Raw genomic sequence first — 24,354 nt, forward strand, 5'->3', positions numbered from 1 at the left:
ATAGTAGTTCAGCAATTTTACCACCTAATCCAGAGGCCCAGGGTAAAGCCTTGGTTTCAAATCCCACCAAGGCAGCTGGTGGAAGTTAAATTCAATTAACAAAATCTGGAGTTGAAAACTAGTCGCAGTGGTGGTGACCATGAAACTATCATCGTCATAAAAACCGATCTAGTTTACTAATGACAGTTAGGGAAGCAAATTATACCATCCGTACCTGGTCTGATCCACATGTGACTCCAGACCTATAGCAAATGGTTGACCCTTAACTGCCCTCTGAAAAGGCCTAGCAAGCCTCTAGGTTCAAGGGTAACTGGGGATGGGGCAACAAATGCTGGATTTGTCAGTGATGCCCACATTCCATGACAAATAGAATATTAATAAATGAAAATTACTATCGTCTTTATTTCCATTTTATTTACTGTTAAAAGACTGTGCTATTTGCATTAATATGTAGTTGCCTGACCAGCCGTAAAGGCCTGCATTAACTTGGCTACATTGACTTTCAGTACATGTAATCCTTGCACCATTAATTTTATTAATCTAATTTTTTTTCAGATGACCTAGTTGATGAGTACCGTCCAGGCAAGATTCGAGGCAGCAACTACGAAAAAACACTGACCAGAGAAGAGCTGGAGGCAGAACAACGGTATGTTGATCAAACCAAATTGCAACTTGAGCTCAATCAAATTTTAAGTTGTGCATGGTTTTTCCTCACTTGCCTTGCTCCCTTCCCCAACCACCTTAGTTAAAATACCGGGAGTTTATTTGTTTGATCTTTCCTTTCAGTGAAACTTTTACAGTGGAGGTGAGTATTTGAAGTTGCCTTTCAGTATGGAACTAATAAATGTTTATTAAGTTGGCCCATGATAGACCAAGTTTCTTGCTGCATTACTTTGCACCAGGGTGATACCAAGTTGTGAAGTAGATATTTAGGGAACACTTTTTTGTCAGGACCCATAGCTCTTGGATGTAACATAACCCATGTAAAGACTTCAATAGTGAGTAATCCGAGACACATGCAGGCAAAGTTTTTTTTTCTAAAATGCTATCCGTGGGCTATTGATGGGTGTGTAGCCTGTTCAGCAAGAGGACTCCCAAAACGGGTATGTGGAAAAACTTGTAGATACAAAGCTGGATTTGTTAATAACTATCCATTCCAGCTAATGTTTTTGCCTACCTTTTTTGTACTTGATCAAGAAAGCAGTACAAGTTGGAGGATAGGAAATGTAAAATAAATCGAGTTGCAATCAGTTATGCTGGGATAAAAATTGACAAAAAACTGAATTTCTTTTTTGTGTGATCTGCAAGTTGATTTATTAGCAGCTTCCAATTTGAAACTTTATTGTTTTAACCACCTAAACTGAATAGATCTTAACAAGCTTGGTTACCTGTCTTTTTTTTACGGTTGGGTTTTTCACAAATAACTGACTAAATCATGACCTTTTTAAGTTTGCAATGACCCTAGCTATAATTGGCATTCAGATTTCGCTAGTTGCGTATGCACAATGCTTTTAATGGGAAGCTGAAGGGCACCAATATATATTGTAAGGTGAGGAATGAGTACTCTTGCCGATTTTAGTTCTCATGTTCACCATGCTGGAGGTGTTTTAGGTTGACGTGTGCTTAATGGAACTTCAGATTTTCCCCTTTATCTAAAAAGAGGGAAAGGAAATTGACAAGATGAAACTACAGAAGAGAATTACTAACAGGAGTGACTTAATTTATGAAGCAGCAAAGTCGGAGTACTGAGGAGTGCCCATTTTTTCCCTTATTGTACTCTTGCTCTCCTTGCACACCTTGCACAATTGCTCCTTCATGTAATCTTTTGCCTTTTCACTTTCATTCATGAAGGGAATGTGGTCAAACTCCTTATTTTAAAATTGGCATTCCAGCAAAATTAATTTTACCACATTTGTGCTGAATAGATGAAATTTGTTTTTTTTTGTAGTTCAGTTGTAGATTAAATTACACCTCCTGCAGATCTAATAATGCAGCATAATATAGAAGTCACTCAAAGTTCCATTGCACCAAATCCACTTATTCAAATCTCAAGATACGCCCATTCTGTATGCACATAGATTGAGTGCTGAACTAACAAGAGCAAGTATGTAGCATGCTGCATGGGGCCTCAGGTGTCAGTCATTTGTGTTTTTTGCTCTCTGTGATCGTTGTGGATGAGGAAGACTTTCGCATGTTTTCATTTGTGCCATAAGCTTCCAGAATTGATTATCAATTGTTTCTTGAATTATCCAAGGATTTTTTACCTTCACTGCTCTATCTGGAAGATTTCTTCTTTATTCTTGGGATATGGGTGTCACTGGCAAAGTCGGCATTTGTTGCTTGTCCCTAATTGCCCCTGAATGGAGCATTTGAGGGCAGTTAAGGGTCAATGACATTGTTGTGGGCCTGGAGTCCCATGTAGGCCATACTGGGTAAGGATGGCAGATTTCCTTCCTCAAAGGGTATTAGTGAACTAGATGGGTCTTTACAACAATTGAGTTTCATGGTCACCATGAAGCAGCTGTATATTCCAGATTTATTAACTGAATCTAAATTCCACTAGGTGCCGTGGTGGGATTTGAGCCCATGTGTCCAGGACTTAGCCTGGGCCTTCAGATTAATAGTTAAGTGACATGATCATTATGCCACCATCTCCCCCTTGACCTTGGTGACCCAGAATTGGACATATTATGGAAGGTGTACAGTAATCTGAACAGAACACTAGCTTTAGCACAACTTTGACTTGTACTCCCAAATGTATTTGCTTTATTGATTGCTGTGCCACAATGGCTAGGTAGATTCAATGTTTAACAGAAAACCCTTAAATCTTTCAACTCAGTTCATTAGTTGTGTTGAAATGTCTGCGATGCATTTGTGCGTGCAACTATGAACTAAATTTGAATGAGTTTAATCTGCTATTGCTCTGCTTACAAACATGTCCAATACAATTTTTGTAGTTCCCAAGATGTGTCTTCAGAGCTAACTGTTCCTAATTTTGTAGTGGCTGCAGATTTGACCAAGTTGCATTGTGTTTTGGGTGACTGACCCTTGAGGCATTCATCTTATTACATTATGGCAAGTGGGGAAATTAGGTAACATCCCTAAAAATGTCTTGATGTTCAGTGGCATTACCATTGTTGAATCCCCCACTATCAACACCATCTTTGGGATCGGTGGGGGTGTACCATTGACCATAAACTGAACTGGACTAGCCATATATGCTATAGTTACAAGAGCAGGTCAGGCTGGGAATTTTGTGGTGAATTACTCACCACCTGACTCCCTAAAGCCTGTCCACCATCTACAAGGCACAAGTCAGGAGTGTGATGCAATACTCTCCACTTGCCTGGATGTGTGCAGCTCCAACAACACTTCAGCTTGCTTGATTGGCACCCCATCCATCACCTTCAGTATTCACCACTGACTCAGTGGCAGTAGTGTGTGCCATCTATAAAATGCTGTGCAGCAGCTCACCAAGGTACCTTTGACACCACTGTTCAAACCTGTGGCTTCTACCACCCAGAAGGACAAGGGCAGCAGATGCATGGGAACACCACCACCTGCAAGTTCTCCAAGCTGCACACCTTCCTGACTTGGAACAATCTTGCCAATTCTTCATAGTCACTGGGTCAAAATCCTGCAAATCCCTTAACAGCACTGAGATAAAAGCAAAGAACTGTCGATGCTGGAAATCCAAAAAAAAAACAAACACCTGGAAAAACTCAGTAGGTCTGGCAGCATCGGTGGAGAAGAGCACAATTGACGTTTGGAGTCCTCATGACCCTTCAACAGAATTAAGTAAAAATAGGAAAGGGGTGAAATATAAGCTGGTTTAAGGGGATGGGGGGGGTGGTGGTGGTTGGGACAAGAAGAGCTAGGTAAAGGGCCAGTGATAGGTGGAGATAACCAAAAGATGTCACAGACAAAAGGACAAAGGTGTTGAAGGTGGTGATATTATCTAAAAGAATGTGCTAATTAAGGCTAGAAAGCAGGACAAACAAGGAACAGATAGCTCTAGTGGGGGTGGGGTGGGGTGAAGGAATCTAAAAAGGCTAAAAGGTAGAGATAAAACAATGGATGGAAATGCATTTAAAAATAATGGAAATGGGTGGGAAAATAAAAATCTATATAAATTATTGGAAAAAACAAAAAGGGGGGAAAAACAGACAAGGAGTGGGGATGGAAGAGCAAGTTCATGATCTAAAATTGTTGGACTCTGTTCAGTCTGGAAGGCTGTCAAGTGCCTAGTGGGAAGATGAGGTGCTGTTCTTTCAGTTTGCGTTGAGCTTCACTGGAACAATACAGCAAGCCAAGGACAGACATGTGGGCATGAGAGCAGGGTGGAGTGTTGAAATAGCAAGCGACAGGGAGGTCTGGGTAATGCTTCTGTCGCTTGCCATTTCAACACTCCACCCTGCTCTCATGCCCACATGTCCGTCCTTGGCTTGCTGTATTGTTCTAGTGAAGCTCAATGCAAACTGGAGGAACAGCACCTCATCTTCCCACTAGGCACTTTACAGCCTTCCGGACTGAACAGAGTCCAACAATTTTAGATCATGAACTTGCTCCTCCATCCCCACCCCCTGTCCGTTTTTTCCCCCCTTTTTGTTTTTTCCAATAATTTATATAGATTTTTCTTTTCCCACCTATTTCCATTATTTTTAAATGCATTTCCATCCATTGTTTTATCTCTTTTAGCCTTTTTTGATTCCTTGACCCCACCCCACCCCCACTAGGGCTATCTGTATCTTGTTTGTCCTGCTTTCTACCCTTAATTAGCACATTCCTTTAGATAATATCACCACCTTCAACACCTCTTTTTGTCCTTTTTGTCTGTGACATCTTTTGGTTATCTCCACCTATCACTGGCCCTTTACCTAATTCTTCTTGTCCCACCCCCCACCCCCCGCCCAACTTAAACCAGCTTATATGTCACCCCTTTCCTACTTTTACTTAGTTCTGCTGAAGGGGCATGAGGATTCGAAACGTCAGCTGTGCTCTTTTCCACTGATGCTGCCAGACCTGCTGAGGTTCTCCAGGTGTTTTTGTTTTTGTTTTGGATTTCCAGCATCCGCAGTTCTTTGCTTTTATCTGTGTTTAATTGCCACTTCTCTTCAAGCAACGCTTACCTTGAAGAAGTTTTGCTCTTCTCTCCGTCAGGATTTTCGTATCTCTCTTTTGCCTTGTTCACCTTCATTGCTTTCCATTTCTCTCCTGGTTTGACAACAAGGTGTTTACTAAAACCCGCTTTCACAGTCATATTTCCTTTCTCAGTGACCGTCTCCGACTTACCCCACATGGATTTCAACTGAAATCCCATCCCTCTTGTTTCAAACCCACCCAGGATTACAGGTATCTCCAGGACATACAACGCTCCTCGGACTGCTGTTCCCGTCACATTCTGAGATCCACACTCAGTGCCATGCGCCACCATATGAACACACTCGACCTCTCTGGTAGCACCGCCGCACCCTTTTTCAAAGCTGCGCGTGCCCCCAGTTTCATTTTATTATCTCATCCGGCGCCTCAACAAGAAACTTTTTCTCTCAAGTGCTAAGGAACACTAGCTCCAACAACTCATCGACACCAACACCCATCCAGGACCCTCCACCCCTGCCTGTCCCTCTGTCCCCAACCCGTCTTACAATCCCAGCCCCGGCCATGTATTCACTATACCCCCTGACCTTCCCCTCTCCGACGCTGAACATTCAGTGCTCAGCAAAGGACTTAGTTTCATACCCTTACGCCCTCAGCTCAATGAATTTCAGGCTCGGCACGATGCTGAACTCTTCTTCCGCCGCCTTCGTCTCCGTGCTCGCTTCTTTTGGGCAGGAGTCCTCTCCCCATTCAATGAATGCTTTTACCCACTTCCAATATTCTCCCTCCACCTGGATCCCTCCCTCTGGATTCTTACCTTCTCTTGATCTTTTCATTGTGAACTGTTGGCGTGACATTAGTTGTCTCAATTTCTCTGCTCCTCTCACCCATTCTAACCTGTCTCTCTCTGAACTTGCCGCACTCCATTTTCTCAGGTCCAACCCTGACATTGTCAACAAACCCACTGACAAGGGTGGTGCTGTTGTTGTCTGGCGCACTGACCTCTACCTTGCGGAGAATTAGCGTCAACTCGCAGACACTTCCTCCTACCTTTCCCTGGACCATGACCCCACCACTGAACATCAAGCCATTGTTTCCAGGACTGTCACTGACCTCATCTCCTCTGGGGATCTTCCTTCCACAGCTTCCAACCTCATAGTCGCCCAACCTTGAATGGCCCACTTCTACCTCCTACCCAAAATCCACAAACAGGACTGTCCCGGCAGACCGATCGTGTCAGCCTGTTCCTACCCAACAGAACTCATTTCTCAGTATCTTGACTCCCTTCTCCCTCCGCTTGTCCAGTCCCTTCCCACCTATATCCATGATTCCTCTGACACCCTACATCATATCAACAATTTCCAGTTCCCTGGCCCCAACCACCTCCTCTTCACCATGGATGTCCAATCCCTCTACACCTCCATCCCCCACCAGGATGGTCTGGTTCCTCTCCGCTTCTTCCTTGAACAGAGGCCCGAACAATCCCCATCCACCACTACTCTCCTCCGTCTGGCTGAACTTGTTCTCACACTGAACAATTTCTCCTTAAACTCGTCTCACTTCCTCCAAATAAAAGGTGTGGCTATGGGTACCCGCATGGGCCCCAGTTATGCCTGTCTCTTTTATGGGGTATGTGGAACATTCCTATGCTGGCCCCCTCCCACAACTTTCTCCGGTACATTGATGATTACTTCGGTGCTGCTTCATGCTCTCGTCAGGACCTGGAAAAACTTATTAATTTTGCTTCCAATTTCCACCCCTCTATCATTTTCACGTGGTCCATCTCTGACACTACCCTTCCCTTCCTTGACCTCTCTATCTCAATTTCTGGTGATAGACTGTCCACCAACATCTATTACAAGCCTACCGACTCCCACAGCTACCTCGACTACAGCTCCTCACACCCCGCTTCCTGTAAGGACTCCATCCCATTCTCTCAGTTCTTTCGCCTCCATCGCATCTGTTTTGATGATGCCACTTTCAAAAACAGTTCCTTTGACATGTCCTCCTTCCTCCTTAACCGAGGTTTTCCACCCACAGTCGTTGACAGGGCCCTCAACCGTGTCCGGTCCATCTCCCGCGCATCCGCCCTCACACCTTCTCCTCACTCCCAGAAACATGGTAGGGTCCCCCTCATCCACACTTATCACCCCATCAGCCTCTGCATTCAAAGGATCATCCTCCGCCATTTCCGCCAACTCCAGCATGATGCCACTACCAAACACATCTTCCCTTCACACACACCCCCCCCCTCCCCCCCCCCCCCCCCCGGCGGCTTTCCATAAGGAGCATTCCCTCCGTGACACCCTGGTCCACTCCTCCATCACCCACTACACCTCAACCCCCTCCCACGGCACCTTTCCATGCACCCGCAGAAGATGCAACACCTGCCCCTTCACTTCCTCTCTCCTCACCGTCCAAGGGCCCCAAAAGCTCTTTTCGGTGAAGCAGCATTTCACTTGCACTTCCCTCAACTTAGTCTACTGCATTCATTGCTCCCCATGCGGTCTCCTCTACATCGGAGAGACCAAACGCAGACTGGGTGCCTGCTTTGCAGAACACCTTGGTCTGTCCGCAAGCATTACCCAGACCTCCCTGTCGCTTGCCATTTCAACACACCACCCTGCTCTCATGCCCACATGTCCGTCCTTGGCTTGCTGCAGTGTTCCTGTAAAGCTCAACACAAACTGGAGGAACAGCACCTCATCTTCCGACTAGGCACTTTACAGCCTTCCGGACTGAATATTGAGTTCAGCAATTTTAGATCATGAACTCTCTTCTCCATCCCCACCCCCTTACCGTTTTATCCCCCTCCTTTTTGTTTTTTTTCCAATAATTTAGATAGATTTTTCTTTTCCCACCTATTTCCATTATTTTTAAATGTATTTCCATCCATTGTTTTATCTCTACCTTTTAGCCTTTTTTTAGATTCCTTCATCCCACCCCACCCCCACTAGAGCTAACAGTTCCTTGCTTGTCCTGCTTTCTACCCTTAATTAGCACATTTTTCTGGATAATATCACCACCTTCAACACCTTTTTTGTCCTTTTTGTCTCTGACATCTTTTGGTTATCTCCATCTATCACTGGCTCTTTACCTAGCTCTTCTTGTCCCAACCCACCCCCTTAAACCAGCTTATGTTTCACCCCTTTCCTATTTTTACTTCTGTTGAAGGGTCATGAGGACTCGAAACGTCAATTATGCTCTTCTCCACCGATGCTGCCAGACCTGCTGAGTTTTTCCAGGTGTTTTTGTTTTTGCCCTAACAGCACTGGGTGTTCCAACAATACACAGACTGCAGTGGTTCAAGAAGGTAGCTCACCTTCACCAACTCAAGTAAAGTAAATGCTGGCCTAGCCAGCAACGCCCACAGTCTCATGAACAAATATAAAAAATAATGCAAATACATGTCAGCGGTTCCCACTTCCTGATGCTTTCCATCTTTGAATCTATTGCGATCCATCCTCTAGTTTTACCCTCAAGCTCTACCACTTGTCGGCTTAATTGCCTGACTAATCATGTGGAACTATGTCAGGTACTTTTTGAAAATTTGGGTAAGTCACATTTTCAAACTTTTTCCACAGTGCATTCTGATTTTTGGCTGTCTAGCCGAATTGTCATACCGGTTAACTCTCTTGATTATCCTGGGACTGAAGTAAAGCAAATAGGTTTGCAGCTGCTTGTCCGCTTTGATACCCCTCATGAAAATTTGTAACATGTTTGCTTCCTTGGTATTTGGTACCTGACCCTAAAATGTTCTTTTATTCACTTATGTACCTTTTTTGTTCTTTATTGAGTTACTACTTTCCAATGTTTCCAATTTAATTTGTTAATCTAATTGTGGCCACAGTTTTGTGCTTTGCTGATCCTTAGTATGTACCTAACAAACTTGTTCAGTATGATGCCTTTTACAGGGGTTCCACTTGTCTTCAAGTGGACTAGTGAGCAAACTCTGGCCATTTGCTTAAGTTCACTCATCTTTCAAGTTAACTTTTTGAAATAATATACTTGGCTGTTTGGTATTTCTGAATTATAAATCGCCTCCATTTCTATCCATTCTGCAGTTGCTACCTCACAAAGATGCATGTCTTCCATTTTCCCTTCTGTCTATGTCACTTTTTGCTCCCCAATCTACTGCAAGTGAAACCAGTCAAGCAATCAACTTCATTAATTCCAGCTTCTGACTATTTGGGTATTCCTATTTTAGATCCGAAATGCTGGTGGAGCAACTTCTTTGTGAAAAGATCTGCCACAGAAATTGTGGCAGTGCAAAGTTGGGCATCAGCCAGCTCTTGGCTTCCCCAGGATCAACATAAGAGCTGCACAACCTGAAGACCATTCTGATTTAAATTTGGGGCACAACGTAAAATTCTGGGATTTCCTGAGTTAATCCCCAATCTTGTAGTTAGTCTTCACTTTAGAATCCCATAGCTTTACCCTCTTAGTGACCCAAATTAATTTGACAATCTAAACTTATTTGCCAGAGAATAATTGGGTATATGTGCACCTGGAAGCTACAGTTGATATTCAGTAATTTCTAAAACTCCTAAAAGCGGTCTTAATTTTATTCTGTTATTTAAAATTAGCAGGAATGTTACTTGGGTGCTAGTAAAAGCGCAATTTATTAAAAGCCGGTGTGAAATGACATTTTAACCAACATGCATAATTTTGTAAAGAGCAGTAGTAGGCCTGCCATCACGCACTGGGAGCGTGGTTTATTTGACCAAAGTGCAATGGGATATCCCAAGTCAGAAGTGCAAAAAAAAAAGAACTTTTTTCTTTAGAGACAGATGCAGCTCTGAAAAATAGTTATCTATTTAGTTTGCTGAATAGATTAGGTTGTGTTAATGAAAGAAGGCTTTAAACATTAATTTTCTACTACTGACACTGACAGTACAGCAGTTGTGCAATTTTCAAGGATGACTTGCAAGAGCTTCATGTTGAGATTTATGGGATTTGCCTTTATTCATTAAGGACCTTTTTGTAAATTCCCTTTTTGAAAGATTACTAAACCTCAATTAGCACCAAGGCAATTAACCACATTTTTAAATAAATAAATAAATAATTTGGACATTTTAGCCAGATTTCAAATTAAAGCTGAAAATGGGCTGATTTCTGCATGTTTTTTAAAACTGGATTCAATAATTACTTCAGGTTCTGCTGTTTTCAAATGTATTTAGTTCAAATTAACTTATTGCTGTAGTGTAGGTATATTAATACTGAGTCCATGATTTCAACAAAAAATTAAACCATTAAACATCCAAAGTAAATACCCTGAACAAGTATCCTGCATGTATCTAGCTGTAAAACCTTGAACAGCAGAAGGACAGGTTAGAAAATTGTGAAATAATAGACATAGTAAAAACAAGGTATAGAAATGCTAACAGTGGAACTTCTGCCTGCCCATCTGGAATTATGATCCTATCTGAGGATCATTTAAGTATTCAGGTAATGCCTGTCCAAGGGGTGGTGACGCCCATCCATCAGGCTAGTAGAGTGAGAGCAGTCAAAGATCTGCAGGCCCTATAATGTCTTTCTAGATGCTCCATGTTGATTTGTCTCCTATTTAAATAGAAGTTCATCTCTAGAATCAATGGTCCTTTCAGTAAGGAATTGTAGGGTTCATGGTGTGCAGCATAATTGCTACTGGTCATGCAGGAGGACTAGGGAAGCCTGGGGATTCCTCTGGACATGCCCTCAAAAATATTGTCCAGAGGGAGGGAAAGAATGGTTGGAAGTACTGAATCTATTGAATTTCTCTTGACAACCCAGTTCCATTCTCGGAAATCCTAATCTCTGTACCCATGAGCTTGAACCTACCTCTGAACCTTTCACATCTTCCATGGATTTCTTCCTTTTTTAAATTCTGTTTTGAGGCCAGTGGAAGCTGCATCCATCAAATTTGACAATTGCAGCTTTGCTTGCTGTTCCAAAATGTTACTCTTACCACATTGCTCCAAAAAAATGGATAAGCTAATCCAAATCTGAAATGTCTTAATTGAGTAAAATTCAGATATTCATCTGGCCAAATGCTATCGAGTCACTTTGGGTAACCAATTTGGCTTTATGCAAACCTGTATTTGTATTGGCTGGCTGGTTTTACAATCTGAGCAATTGTAAGTAACTTTTTGAGTCTGAAACGTATTTATTTATCAAAACCTTTATCTAGCTTGAACTATTATTTAGTGTTCCTGTTCCTATAATTGGAATTCCCACGTCAGTGAGTTTTAATGCCAGCAAAGTCAATTGGCATCTGCCTTGTCATCTGGTTGCAAATCTAATGGTTCACATGTTATTAGAGATACTTATTCAGTCCAAAGACCAAGATTTTAAATTGTATAGAAACAGTATTCAAAGCACTGTGACATTAAATAACTTAATGCAACACAAAAATTGCTTTAAACAAATTTTCCACATTAATACAGCTCCAATATGAGGATTTGGCTTTGGAATAAACAAATGCGTATGTGCTGTTTATTCCTTCTGAAGATCTGAAGGAAGTCTTTTGTACAATTTATTCATTATTTGGGTGGTTCAAGTTGCTAATTACAGCAGGGAATGGATCACTTTAAAACTACTGACGTTCTTTGTGCATTTTGCTAGTTGTTTAATCAGATCATTCCTCTGTATTTTTTTTAAATCCCTGTTCTGTACGTGACTATGACCTTGTTCATTTGTATATTAATTTGCTTTATTTTTAAACTAAACAGTTGTGCTTAAACTAATTAAGCGAATTATTTTATTTGAGGTCACTTGGTCAGTCCCTATTGGAATTTCAACCTGTAACTTTAAATTAGCAGTCTTACCTTGGTCATTTCATAAACATTTTACTTCAGCTGGATTGGGGTTCACAACTGTCCTATTTTTGTATGTCTGGGTACAAAAAGCCAACTAGTTAACCAATGCTTTTTTTTAAAAAAAAAGTAAACATTGAACTAATTGCCTAACTAGTTCAGTGTTGGTGTTTGTCCTTGCTCTGTGAAAATTCTTTTAAAATGTCCAATATGAGCCCCAGTGATGATGCCTTTGGTCAGAATTCCTCTACCCTTTTGTCCTAATATCCTCACTCCAATGTTCCTACCCGTTGGTGAGCTCCGCATGCTGGTCCACACCACAACTGGGTTGCATTTTACTTACGATCAGAAATACAAACGATATTAATGCTTTGCAGCATTACTACAAATATAAGAAATATCAATCTCTTACCACAACTACCCTTAAGTATATAATTTTGCTTATGAACATTACTATACTTGCAAATCTAATCCATTCCCCTTATTCTGCCCCTTCAGTAATATTCACCCATCCATGAGCACAAACATTGGATAATGCCTGCATACCCAGCCTAAAGCAAAACATTCCATCCTACATAGGACAGAAAAGATCCTCATACTGGTATTCCTGCTGTGGTTGTAATACAATATCTCCCCCCCCCCCCCCCCCCCCCCCCCCCCTTTCTTTTATATGCCATGTGTTGGGAACTTTTTCCCTGCCATCACTATGACCATGCAATTGGAGCCCTTCCTGATCCCAAGTGAACCTGATCCCAAGTGAACTGGGATGTCCATGCTGCATTTTGTCACCTCATACAGGCAAATAAAAGTATCTTTTTATCCCTTTCCAAGTACACCCAGACAAATCCAGGGCTATGCAAGTGATCCCATCCACTCGTCCTGTGTACCTAAGGGCATTGGTTATAATACAACACGTGACCTTGATTCCCTGCAACAATGTTTTCAACTCTTAAAAAGATCATTAGGCTTCTCTTCCTTTAAGCCAGGATAATACATAACCAACCCTAATATGCCTGTGCTGCAGTTCCCCAGCTGGCACTCATATTTCACTGGGTATACCTGCTTGAGTCCTCTTATTTTATAGACATCAATGGTCATTTGGTAAGTTGCTATAGCCCTAAGATGCTTCAGTAACCCAGGAGGGCAACCTTCCTTCCACAATGCTCTGGATGTTCTCATGGGCCTGTTCCACCAACCAAGAGCTATAAATTGTGCAAGTATCACCTTCAGCCTCTACAGAGGCATTTTTATCCTCCTCTAATTTCATTTCATGCTGTAGGATAGGCATGTTTTCCAATTCCACCCCCGGCCCCTACCAAATCCCACCACATCTTGCAAATGAACAGTGATGATTTGATCTTCCTCTAATTTATTCTGTTGCACATCATTCATCCCATTTAATATTTTCCTTTATTTCTAACAGTATTTACCACTTTGTCTAAAATCACTAAATCTGAACTATTTGTGTTGTCCCAGTGTCAAATATATTTTGTCATTAATTATGTTATGTCGTACCTGCCCACGAATGAGATTTCATTCGATTCCCTGAACCCTCATCAGACAAGCCTGTTCATCCTCTCACTGTGCTGGTTCATTCCCTGAAACTTGATGCAGCATTCAATTTTGCGGTGCTTGGGTTTTATTTACACCATGGGGGTAGTCCCATTCCTGCTAAATTAATCATCACTGGCACTACCTCATGGTGCACATCATGTTTATAGTACCATTCATGTGGGTATAAGATCTAGTCAGTTCTTTGGGCCTGGAGTATTTCTGGAGCATTGCTCATTATTATTTGAGAGGAAAAACTGAGAGCTTCCTTGGTGGTGTTATCTGGATGCCCTGCACACTCTTGTTCAAGTAGCAGGATGAACATGCAGTTCCTGATCTTTATCCTTGCACACATAGATGGATGCCTGCCCTTGAGTTGCAAATTGCTTCCAACAAAATGCCTTAGTGACTCCCCTGGTGTTGCCAATAATACTCACCCTTTCATAATCTAGCAGTCTCCATATCCCTTATTCTCCTTACTTGCAGCCTTGGATGTTTTTCCCTCCCCAGAATATTATCTTGGATGTAAACCTTTCTTCTGTATATGAGTAGCACCGTATGCGAAATGGTTTTCCCCATTCTACATTGATTAGACATACATTCTTGGGGCAAATGTTTATTATTCCCCTCTTAACCACAACTTCATGACAATCACTTGTGATTCTCACTTCCCCTCTCCTGTATATGCAAGAGATCTTATGCCCAAAAGGACCAGGTTTTGAGGCTGACTTGCTCTCTGCAAAGGCATTTGATTAAAAATGCTGGTTTCTTCCCTCCAGTGGTTGTTCTGGCCATCTGTTTGCCACCTTATGCTGCAAGAGACCTGTTTACCAGTGACTGGTTTTGCATTTGCATCATTTACACGGTCACCACCATTTTCACCCTCAGCACTCCTAGATTTGTAGGGGCTCCTCACATTCTTGCACTATTGACCCCATTTGACCCACCATGCACAAGTTTCCTGTTGGTGCACTGCCTTGTTTTAAATGTTGCTAACTGCATCTGGTTAGTGTGGAATAGGCTTACCTGCTTGGGCAACTGTACTCCATGCACCATATGGCTAGCCTTGTCCACTATGCTATAGGGTCCTTTTGTACGGTGGTTCAAACACACCCACCCTTGCATTCTTATCACCTGGTCACCTATGCACCATTCCTGCTACTTTTAAAGAGTGGGATGAATGCCCTTTTACGGTTGAGTGTTTTCACCACTATCCCCACTCTCTTAAAGAGCCAATCAAAGACATTGCTGTATGCTGTGGTTAGAGTTTGAACAGTTTTTTTCCTAACGCACAAAATACTGGAATCTCTCTTTAGTCCTTATTTGTTTCAAACGCTTGTGATATATTTTTCCCTACAACTTTTTCAGATTTGAGTCTCAGAATTTTAACAGCACAGAAGGTGGCCATTTGGCTCCTGTCTGCACTGGCTCTCCAAATGAGCCTTATGACCTAGTGCCATTGCCCTGCCTTCTCCCTGTACCCCTGCACATTGTTTCTATTCAAGTAATCATCTAATGCCCTCTTGAATGCCTCAATTGAATCTGTCTACACCACACTTCTTCTAGGCCTAAACCACTCGCTGTGAAAGTTTTTTTTCTCATGTTACATTTGCTGCTTTTTGTAAATCACTTTTGAAATCTGCACCCTCTCCTTTTTGATTCTTTTATTTGTGGGAACAGCTTCTCCCTATCTACTCTGCCCAACCTGTTCCACATTTTGAGCATCTCTATCAAATCTTGTCCTTGGCCACCTTCTCTCCGAGGGCTACAGTGCCAACCCCTCTAATCTATGTAACTGAAGTTTCTCATCCCTGAAACTATTCTGCTCCGTATTTTAAATAATTCCTTCAAATGCTTCAAAATTCCAATGAATTTCCCCCCCGCCCCACCAAATCTTTTTTTAATATCAAGAAACAAATACATCCCACAAATACTGATGAAGCAGTTCAACCTGTTCTGTCCTGAACAAAGAGGCTTTAACCAAATTCCTTTTTCCCAGCTAATTTCAGAGCAAGAACTCTAATGGTTCCCAAACAAAAATTTTAACTCTTGTAAAAACCTCTAAACTCAATTTCAATTTGTACTATCAAACTTTTTAAAAAAAAAACCACCCCATTCTCATGTGTGAATTCATACCTGGATTAAAATTCACATGCATTTATCAAAATATCCTGGAATCATGATTCTGGCCAGTAACCATGACTGCAGGTTCATAATGTGAAAATTTACTTTATTTATTACATTTCTCTTTTGTTGGCTTTAAACCTTGAAATACTGAAACTACTCCAGCAAAATTACAAATTCAGGAAGAAAAACATCAAAAGCTTGAAGTGCACAAACATCGGCATTGCTTTTGGAATAAAGCAGAATGAACAGAGGTCGCGCAGAGCAGGACAAGATGCTGGAAGAGGAAGGGGCAAGAACAGCTCTCAACAGGAGGTCCTATCCACCCAGGGTGTTCAGGGAGCAATTTCCTTCCTGGAACCTCCAGCAAGGAAAAAATGTGCAAGAGGTCTGTGTTTCGCTAAGGACACCCTCATTGAAAACAGCCACAACTGCAACCTCAGAGCAGGGCATGGACGGCATTGCCAGTGGCTACAAAGGTTACCGTGACCATGAACTTTTGGCTCCTTCCGGGCTGGAGCTGGGGTAATTGGCAGCATCCCCCAGTTCCCCATCCATTGTCACTTCAGGGAGGTCACCGAGCTGTTCGATTCGAAGTGGGATGAGAACCTTTCATTCTCTCCGGCCAGCGGGCAGGGTGAGCAGGGGGCTTCAGAGTTTCAGGCATTCCCCTGGGTGCAGGGCGCTATTGAATGCAAGAACTTCATGTTGTGGACCATGCGTGTCAACTCAGATCCACCAGAATCATATGCAATGAATCGTGCAGTGCGTCCTGCCAGCAGTTGCAATGCCTTCAATCCTGCGGGCAGTCTGCTGTGCCAGCTACATCTGAGCCACCACAGCAAACCAGAGGGCGGTTGCTAGGCAACAAGGGCTAGCCGCTGACCATGTGGCTCACTATTCCGATGCAGAACCCACACGTACGTGGGCAATGTGTGTGGCAGCACTTTCACTGCCTCGACCTATCTAAAGGATTCTTATAACACTGAGTGGACCGTGTGCTAAGATTCGTGCTGGTCTTCTACATACTTGCACAGCCTGCCCCCCATGAGGGCACAGCCCTTGCCACCAGCCACAGCTGAACAGCTGAGGGGCACGAAGAGGAAGCAAGGATGCAACCTAGACCACCCCGTTCTGTCTCTGTTCAACGCCTCCAACTCTGACACTGCAGTCCCACTTCGCGATGCCCATGCCCGTTTTTGGGGCTTATCAAATATTAACCTCAATATCTAAATCACATTGAATTTCCCAGCACAGAAACAGGCCATTCGACCACTCCCTATGGGAACGAGTCCCACATTCTCCCTGCTCTTTAGGTAAAACAGTTTCCCCTGAATTCCTGAGTGAGTTTATTAGTGACTCTTATATTGATGACCTCCCCCTTAGTTCTGGTCTTGCCCTCCCCGCCGCTCAGGTGGAAACATCTTCTCTACGTCTACCTATCAAACAAGTCAGTTCCTGAGCTGGTTTCTGCCCTTCTTTATATGAACTTTTTAACAGGAGTTTTATGTATGGATGGTTAGAACTCACTGATTATCCTAAGGCTTTGGAATCGTTATTAATACATATTTAATTAAAGTTAGATCTCTGTAGATGAAATAATACCCAGCTTCATAAATTTAAAAGTCTGATATCATTTGGCCCATCCGTACACACCAAGTGTCTCCTCCAGTTTGCTAAATCATTCCAGATTCTTGTCCTCACTGCTGCATCTCTTATTGGCCTGTCTCCCTTACTCACTCAGCAGGTACGATAGTGGTGTTTGAGGCAGCTTGACAAATACACGAATAGGATGGGAATAGAGGGATACGGACCTCGGAAGTGCAAAATGTTTTAGTTGACAGGCAGTATGATCGGCGTAGGCTTGGAGGGCCGAAGGGCCTGTTCTTGTGCTGTACTTTTCTTTGTTCATCCACGTAAGAAGAAAAAAATCCACTTCTTCCCCACACAAGCAGAGAAAAATATCATGTGCTTTAAAAAGTATTACATGTTTGTCTTTAAACTTTTGAAGTGCCTACAATTAAAACTTGAAATAAGATTAATTCACAAGAGAAAACTTAGCCCAAAAAGGAAGCCTGTAAGGTTTTGTACAAAAAAGTGCAATCAGTGTTTTGTCTTTGCACTTCGTAAAATCTCAAACAGCAATCTCTGCAGCCATCGTCTGAGACAGAACGCTACAACTTGGTTTACTTTCCCACAACTCTTATCTAGCAGAGATGTAATAACATGAGAAAACCTCAACACTAATTTGCTCCTCACAGATCCACAACTTAACTTTCCATAATATTAAATTGACACAGGTGTGTAGCAAAATGCCTCGCAACAGATTTGCCCAGTATCTGTGTCTTCCTCTTGGCTTGCTACATGGAATCCAGAGGAAGAGCAGGAGCCCCTAAGTCTGGCACTTGGTTGCAGGAATTGCTGGAAGGAGCTCAATTAAACAAACCACCAACTGCCTCCAGTGCCTTTGACTCTCCTGACTCAGCCCCACAAGGTGGTGGGTAGTATTTGGCCCACAGCTGGGACAGACCTGTTTTGGATGTCAGGGGTGTCTCCACACACAGTGAGCATATATATCACATCCCTGGGGGCCAATATGACTCTAGCCTAGGGCCAGAGGGTGCCTAGTCATTCTGATGAAGAGTCATACGGAGTCGAAACGTCAACTGTATTCCTCTCAGCAGATGCTGTCAGACCTGAGGTTTTTCCAGGTATTTTTGTTTTTGTTTCAGACTTCCAGCATCTGCATTATATTGCTTTTGCCTAGTTTGTGTTGCTGCAAGGAGGCACTACAGGAGGTCTTGGTGATGAAGAGGCTGTGTACTGGCAGAACATAATTTTGTGCTCAGCTCCTTACTAACCAACAGCATTCAGTATGCACTCCACAGTTAACCTAGTGTCTGCTAATAATGCCGAATACCAGACTTGACAGGTAAACTGATTCAATCCCTTTAATATATCTGATCTCTGGTGACTCCCTTGATGGTTTAGCCAAAATCTGAGTTTTAGTCCCTGGATATTAAGCCCTGTCCTATCTTTCTGCAATCTTAGCTTTCAACATGTTTGAATGGCCTCAAAATGGTATGATATTAGGTGGGTTAAGGATTATGCTGCACGAAAAGGTGCTTGACGCTGAACGTCTTTGTGTTAATACATGTGTCAAGATCTTGACTCTAGTAATATGAAAGAAGCTAGAATTGGCTCAGTTTGAAGGTTTAAATACTTGTAGATGTTGCTGATGGATTCAGAAGTCCAGTAATGTAGTTGGTATGTACTGTTGAGTGGCATTTTGTGTAGTTTAAGACTGTACTTTGTGTGAAATGCCTTGGTTAGATTAAACCTATAAATGTATGCTAACTTGAGTTTCCTGTTACCACTGACTTTTTAGTGAATTTCATTTTGGCTTCCTAAGTAGATTCGGACAGATTTGGAGTTCCCATGCAGACCCAGTGAGTCAAGACAATACTATGGAAGCTATTCAGATTCTTTTATTTGGGTAACTGTTGTACTGAAAGTAAAAAAAAAACAACTTTAATCATTGGAATGAACAGCCGTTTGGTTGTGATTTTGACCCTAATTTTCCACTCTGGCCAGGTAGTGGGTAGATAAGATGGAAATTTTACCCGCTGTTGTATTCATCAGGCCCAGGCTATTTTAAGTCCTGGGACTTTAATACAGGGAGGAAGTGGATGGGGTGCAGCTGACAGCCTCTAGAAAATTGGGCTCCCACCCTCCACCACTTGTAAGTACAGGGAGTGGGGTTCCAGGAAGGCAGGGATATCAAAGTTTTTGTGGAACCAGAAAGAACTGGCCATCTCCTCTCCCAACAAGTCCTTGCTTATCTTGGCCTTGGAGGAAAGCCACAGCAGCCACCCTGCTAGGACTTGAGTTATTGGTTAATTTTAATTCAGTTGGACTCTGAGCTGTATGCCTAAAGAAGGTCTTTAGCTATTTTGGATAAGCAGCTTAGCCATCTGTCCAGAAGACTAAAATTGCAGTTGGTATTTGCATTCCATTAAGCTCAGTGGTAACATACCTCTGAGTCATGAAGTCATGGATTCATGTCCTGCTATGAAACTTTGAGCATACAAACTAGGCAACTGTACTCTGAATTGTGCCCTGTTGAACTGAAGTTCCAGCTAACCAGGTGGTCATAAGATCTCTGCACCAAGAGGGAACTCCTCAGCACTCTAGCTAACATTCTATCCCTTGACCTACATCATCAAAAACGGGTTAACTAGTTGCTTTTCTTGGCACCTTGCTATGGGCAAGCTGGCTGCCATGTTTGGCTACAAGGCACCTTTGTGAACAGCATGATAAAGGATTAAATAAATATAGGTAGTTCATTCATTATTCTGGAAAGAAGATATTGGTTCCTTGCATTGAGAGCTTGACTTTGAGCTCAGTCACTACACTTGTCATTTGACTTCTTGATATCCAAATGAGTTTGGTGCTTGTTTCATTTGGTAGCCCCACCTTATGTGGGCACACAAGCTATCCTGCCGTATGGTGCCGTTGGTGCTCCAGAAATGTTCCACCCTGGCTGAGCTAACATGGTGTGGTATCCAATATTGTGCTGTACATAATTGGATGATACTCTGTGAACTAGTTTAAATCTGTAATCTATGACTGCTTGTAATGTATCTTCACTTTTTGTTTCAGTGAGGCTCAAATTAACATTTGGTGATATCAGCAGATGCACACTTATTGCCTTCATTGAACCTATTTCAGTGAGGACTGGCTCAACACCTCCAGTAAAATCAGGGCCGTACAAACACTAAGCATCTGAATATTAGTAGTAATAATTTTTGGGCTTACATCTTTTAATCAAAAGACAACAACAATTAAAATGTTACACCATTTGCTGAATAAAAAACTCCCACATTACTGTGAAAACAACCTTTTGTTCATCAGGACCATATTTGTGCACTCTTCATAATGACTTCATTGGTTTTTAATTTTTTTATTTTGAACGTTAGCAAAATGCCTAGATCAATTTTTTGTTACAATATTTAATATTGCTGTTTTTTTTTGAGCTTTGCAAACCTTTTTCCTGACCTTTTTTATTGCAGGGTTGAATTAACCCCTGACTTCACCTCCGTGTAGGTTCTAGGCCTGGTGAGACTATTTCTGTAACAATATATTGGTAAGGTTCTTTACTTTCAGTATGCCCCATGCATGTCAATCTATCACATTGTAACACAATTTCCATCTGTCATTCTTGAAGCATTGCCTGCCTGATAAATTAACCCATTTTTACCTGAAACTACTGCAAACCTGTATTAATTGGTCAATCGGGTAAAGTTCCAGCATTTTATAAATGGAATGGAGTATTTAAACAGGAATCACTTGGCTGTTAATACAGGCTTCATAAGCTCATATCCAGTGTGACCGTATGGATACTTAATGGGAAGTAAATTCCACTTATCAGTACAGCTTAGTTAACTGAAGTATAATGATACAAACACAGGGATTGCACTAATGGCAGGGATGGTGTTCTTTCTCTCCTTGCCCACCCCAAACCACCACAGTACCTCTTGAGGTCTGTGTGTCTTGCCCTTTTGCTCACCACCATCACCGGTCCCTTTTCTCTCTCTCTGGCTCCATTCTCTACTTTTATTAGCATGATCTGGTACAGTTGTGATTTTTTTCTACTGTAATTACCATAGATAGATGTTTCCTCAAATGCATAATTTATCATACTAAAATCAACAGGCTTTGTAACTTATTTTGCTAATGTTACTTTCCACCAGTCCCCCAAAGACCGTCTGTCCTGGCATGTATTCTTGAGTAGAAAGTGATTTGTTCCCTATCCTCTCCTCCAATCTCATTTTGGTTATACTTGTACCAGCGTGTCACTGGTTGATTTTGCTGACATTTTTATACTTGTGGCCTACAAATTGAGCTGGGTTTAAAGGCACTGGTGAGTATTTTTAAGGGATGCATGAATCTTACTTCAGAGACTGACTTTTTTGGTTGCCTTTGGCCCCCTTCTTGTGATGCCATTAATGAAGACCAAGATAATTCTGAACATGAACCTACTATCCACACTCTTCAACCCAGTGTATTTTTAAACTCTAAATCAAGAGTGTTGACCTATAACTTGGAGTCAATTTATAATGAAGGGATATGTTGTGCTACACAAGTGTAATCTGTGTCCCCTCAGACTAGTGGAGTGATTGAATGCCCCTCTAGATTAGAGGTGGAGTAGTTGTTAGGTTTCCTTTTAAGTGGGAGGGCAAGAAATCAATCTTTAGTAAAATGTCCTAAGGTGCCTCATGGGAGCATCATCAAAAACTTTACATGAAGCCACATATGGAGATATTGGGGGAAATGGCCAAAATATTAATCAGTAGGTTTTAAAGAACAGATTGAAGGAGAAAAGGGAGCTAGGGGAAGTTTGACGTGAATCAAGCACTCGGGGCCTTTACAGCTGCAGACTTGGCCACCAGTGGTTGAACAATTAATGGATGCACGAGCGCCCAGAATTGTAGGTGTGCAGATATAATGCCTGGAGGAGGTTAGTGTTAGAGAGAGCTGAGGACATGGAAAGATTTTAAAAAGAGGATGAGAATTTTAAAATGGAGGCAAGAATTATTGGTGTGATAGAGGTCATTGATCTTTTCCCCCCCTGGGCAATATACCTGCTGGTGGCTGATGTCAAAGGTGTCCTCTGAGCTACACTGCCACTGATCCAGGACAATTGCTTTGTTTATCTATAGAACCACCTTCCACTGGATAAGCAATCTAAAATATTTTTCAATTTAGTGTTGGGGTTTCATTGCACTTGGTTGTAAGCAGTTGTGCATTAAGGTGGCTGTTACTAAATTGCATTTGCTGAAATGGAAAATGTGGCATTCGGTGCATAAACATAACAGATCCAGGCTGGTTGTAACCCCATTTTGCCCCCGTTTTGCAGTCACTCATTTTGGGGCATTCTAAGGATCTGCAATTAATTCATTTTTGAGCCATAATTGTACTTTTCTAGTTATTGTATTTCAAAGCTTATTGGACACATGGGCATTAAAATCTTCAGTGACCAATGTGGTTTGTTGTCTGGGTCCTGTTGGATTTTACAGTAGTGTTCCCTTAAACAGATCTATTAACCATTCTAAGTGGCTTGCTCCCTTGTGAAAAAGCAGAACTTATAAACACAGCAATATGAAAATATTTGTTTATCCCATCTGGCCTGTACTAAATTAATGAGCTAAATCGCATTAATCTCCTGGTCATACAACTTGTGTTGTATTTTCCATTTTCATGCAGAAATTAAATTGCAGCCTCCAAGTTTGAAGTATTTGTAAATGATCCTGTGTGGTGTTTTAGCTGTGAAATTGCTTTGTTTTGTATCTTTTGCACAATGCATCATGTAATGGATAGTGTGTAGAATATTCCCAGGTACATGTGCTGTACAAATGGGCCTCTTTGGGACTGGCTATAAATACTTGTGATCTGAGGTGCACTGCACTGCATGACTTGAGGCCACGCAAGAAAATGTATAATTGTGCAGGATCAAATGATCTGTATGCTTCTAGCTGTGTCATTTACATGTGCAAGTGGAGGATGAAGTGGACAAATTGAAGAATAAAATATGAATGTATTTTAGGTTTGTGTTGATGTTCATAACTGCAGGTGAATGTTAGAAATTGTTTATTTAAATGAAGCCTCTTCAGGACCCTAATCAAACTTTTAGAACATCTAATCTCTGCAATGTGTTTCCTGATCAGAAGACATCACCCAGAGATTAAAAGCAGCTTGGTTTAAGACATTGGCTGTCAGATAACTGAGCAGTGATGGGAAGCATTTGGAAGTTTGCTCTCTGGGCAAAAGTCAGCTCAAAATAGATCACCACACCCCTCGCATACTTCACCCCTCTGTGCAAGCCGCCAGAATAACTGTGGCTTTGCAACCATTCTAATTCTAGTCAGACTTGCAGAACAGAAGCCATTTGGACAGCAGTCCTGTGGTTGTGGAATGCATGTGGGGGACTGCTGATTGCTGCAGATCCAGCCTCTGCCCACATGCAATTCATGCCTAGTAAATGAGCTCCCTTGCAGGTTGATACATGTGGGTGATCTGTTCCATCACAGGAACATGCATGGAACATCAAAGGGCCAAATGCTAGACAGAACTACTCCTGGAAAGGGCACTCTGGAGCTTGTTCCTTGTGGCAGCAAAAACAAATAGCATCTATAGACAGCCTTCAATGCAAAATAAAATTGTTTGCAGAAGTATGATCAGAAATAATGTAAAGGGGCATTGGGTCTGATGATCAAAAGCCTGGTCAGATGTGTTTTTAAAGAGGGCCTTAAAGAAAAGGAGGATGGGATGGGTTTAGCCAAAGAATTCCAGATTACAGGGTTCGTGTGGTTGGAAGCAGACCTGCTAATGGTAAACTAGTTGTGGAGGGTGGATGTGTGGGAGCACCCAGTGGTGGAGTGGAGTTCTGGGTATAAGTATTGGTGTTTTACATGCCAACCAGTTGTTTGTGTCTCCTCTTTTCTGCCCTCTAGCATTCATAACAGCAATGGATACAGTGTAATTATTGCATCAGTTAAGGATAGCTCGAGCTGTCATTTGGATAAAGAAACATTCTGCAGTCATTGTTTTGTTGCTGGATAAATGAGTTATCAATTTGGTAAACAGTTTCAAGAAACTACTGCAAAACTGGTTCCCTGCCCAATTCCAAATCTTCAAGGGTTTTTTAAATTAATTTTCCATTACAGGCGATTTCTGTCTTTCCACTTGATGGCACTAATTAGTTGCAAAGATACTCTGAAACATCACC

At 42.0% G+C, this 24,354-nt stretch overlaps 1 protein-coding gene across 3 annotated transcripts in view; it reads left to right on the forward strand.

Annotated features, from left to right (window-relative positions):
- Positions 1 to 24,354, forward strand: part of LOC121293918 (matrix-remodeling-associated protein 7-like) — a 130,360-nt gene that overhangs the window by 93,788 nt on the left and 12,218 nt on the right. For 2 of the 3 annotated variants that reach the window (XM_041217389.1, XM_041217388.1), the window contains exons 3-4: positions 556 to 646; positions 20,639 to 20,712. In XM_041217389.1, the coding sequence (XP_041073323.1) occupies positions 556 to 646; positions 20,639 to 20,672 (125 nt within the window). In that variant the 3' untranslated portion in view covers positions 20,673 to 20,712. The remainder of the gene's footprint in view (positions 1 to 555; positions 647 to 20,638; positions 20,713 to 24,354) is intronic. The other variant, XM_041217390.1, reaches the window with a different exon arrangement.

Source organism: Carcharodon carcharias, chromosome 22 (genome assembly GCF_017639515.1).
Source record: "Carcharodon carcharias isolate sCarCar2 chromosome 22, sCarCar2.pri, whole genome shotgun sequence".
Lineage (NCBI taxonomy): Eukaryota > Metazoa > Chordata > Chondrichthyes > Lamniformes > Lamnidae > Carcharodon > Carcharodon carcharias.